The sequence below is a fragment of the Onthophagus taurus genome, chromosome 7, assembly GCF_036711975.1.
Source record: "Onthophagus taurus isolate NC chromosome 7, IU_Otau_3.0, whole genome shotgun sequence".
In the NCBI taxonomy this organism is placed as follows: domain Eukaryota; kingdom Metazoa; phylum Arthropoda; class Insecta; order Coleoptera; family Scarabaeidae; genus Onthophagus; species Onthophagus taurus.
In genome coordinates this window covers 29,377,141-29,378,591 of record NC_091972.1, presented here as the reverse complement: position 1 = coordinate 29,378,591, position 1,451 = coordinate 29,377,141, and the positions used below count along the sequence as shown (strand labels likewise).

Genomic DNA, 1,451 nt, shown 5'->3' with positions numbered 1-1,451 from the left:
CTACCTCCCCTTTCCCTCCCATAAGCGTTGATTTTAAAGCAACTAAAATACTCAAAATAAAATTATTAATCTAAGCAACGCTTTTAATACTCCAAAAACTAATTAGCAAACTAATACATTAATATTTTTGTATTTTTTATTTTTAATTATTAATTATTTAATTATTTATTTAATTATTACACTTTAATTTCAATTATTTTTTATCAATAAAACACACAGCACATTCATTTAAAATTTTCCACCACTCATCACACTTATCAATGTTTTTAATATCTTCTTCCAAATTCGGCCAAACCATACCTTTAGTTAACATTCTATTCTGCAATCTACATCTTTCTTCAAAATTATTTTTGCATCTAAATAAAACATGCATGGAAATTCCTCTTTCAACACCAATTTTCCAATTCTACTCAAACTACTAAATACTCCTCAAAATTGCCATGACCAGTAATTAACTCTATACACAACTGATAAGTCAACCTCCCAGTCACTGAGTTATCCCATCTATCTTGCCATTTTTTCAACATAAATTTCCTAATCCTATTTTTCACTGATCTCTTAGAAAGCACATTTAAATCAATTTGTAAATCTTCACAGATCGAAGCTTCTTTAGCTAACTGATCCGCTCTTTCATTACCCTTGATTCCAGAGTGACCCTTAATCCAAAAGAAATTAATATTACTACCTGAATCTTTAATCAAATTCCATGTATCCTTTTGCAAAATAGATGGTTTCCTCATGTTCTTTAGGCCTTTTAAAACTGAAATACTATCACTATATAATTCACACTTATCTAACTTTTCTTTAATAACATATTTAATTGCACTATTCACTGCCAATAATTCCGCATGATAATTTTCACATAACGCACCTAATTTAATTTTTTCAAAATAAACTTCAACACCATCATAAAAAACAACAAACGCAGCACCAACACTATCCTTACTCTTAGCACCATCCGTAAATAATTGGATTCCTTTATTCAAAACAATTTTTCTTGACTTAAAATCCATAATATCCCGCTTCGCAGGATGAACATCCGTTAAGAATTTAGCTTCCTTCTCTATCTTATCATGGTTAATATCTACTCCAGTAAATAACCGTAGATCCTGATCATTTAAATTATAGAAATTTTGCCAAAGTGCAATTTCTTTAAATCTCAAATCTGCTGGTAAAAGCCCTGATAATACACCAAAAGCATCATTCGACAATGTGCTAAATGCCCTAGCGGCTTTCAAGCCTAACACTCTTTGGACACTAATTAATTTGTTCCTACTTTTAACGTAAGCAAGCAAGTCATATCATGCTGCTTATAAATTAGGAAAATTATAAAACTCACATCTGCCAATTTTTTTTTATGTGAGAGCAGTTTGGCTACAAAAGCAACATCGACATTCTTTAATTTAATCAAGTTCAAGTTGACATATTGAAATTGGAGATTGATATCATTA

The 1,451-nt window shown here is 30.0% G+C and overlaps 1 protein-coding gene across 1 annotated transcript; it reads right to left on the bottom strand.

Moving 5' to 3' along the window:
* Window positions 1-410: 410 nt before the first annotated feature.
* LOC111415916 (ribonuclease H-like) lies at window positions 411-1,013 on the bottom strand. Its single transcript, XM_023047809.2, has one exon. The coding sequence runs from the start codon at window positions 1,011-1,013 to the stop codon at window positions 411-413; it is 603 nt and encodes a 200-aa protein (XP_022903577.2).
* Window positions 1,014-1,451: the final 438 nt, after the last annotated feature.

Coding starts and splice junctions, on each gene's coding strand:
- LOC111415916 (XM_023047809.2), bottom strand. CDS start 1,013: ATGGATTTTAAGTCAAGAAAAATTGTTTTGAATAAAGGAATCCAATTA.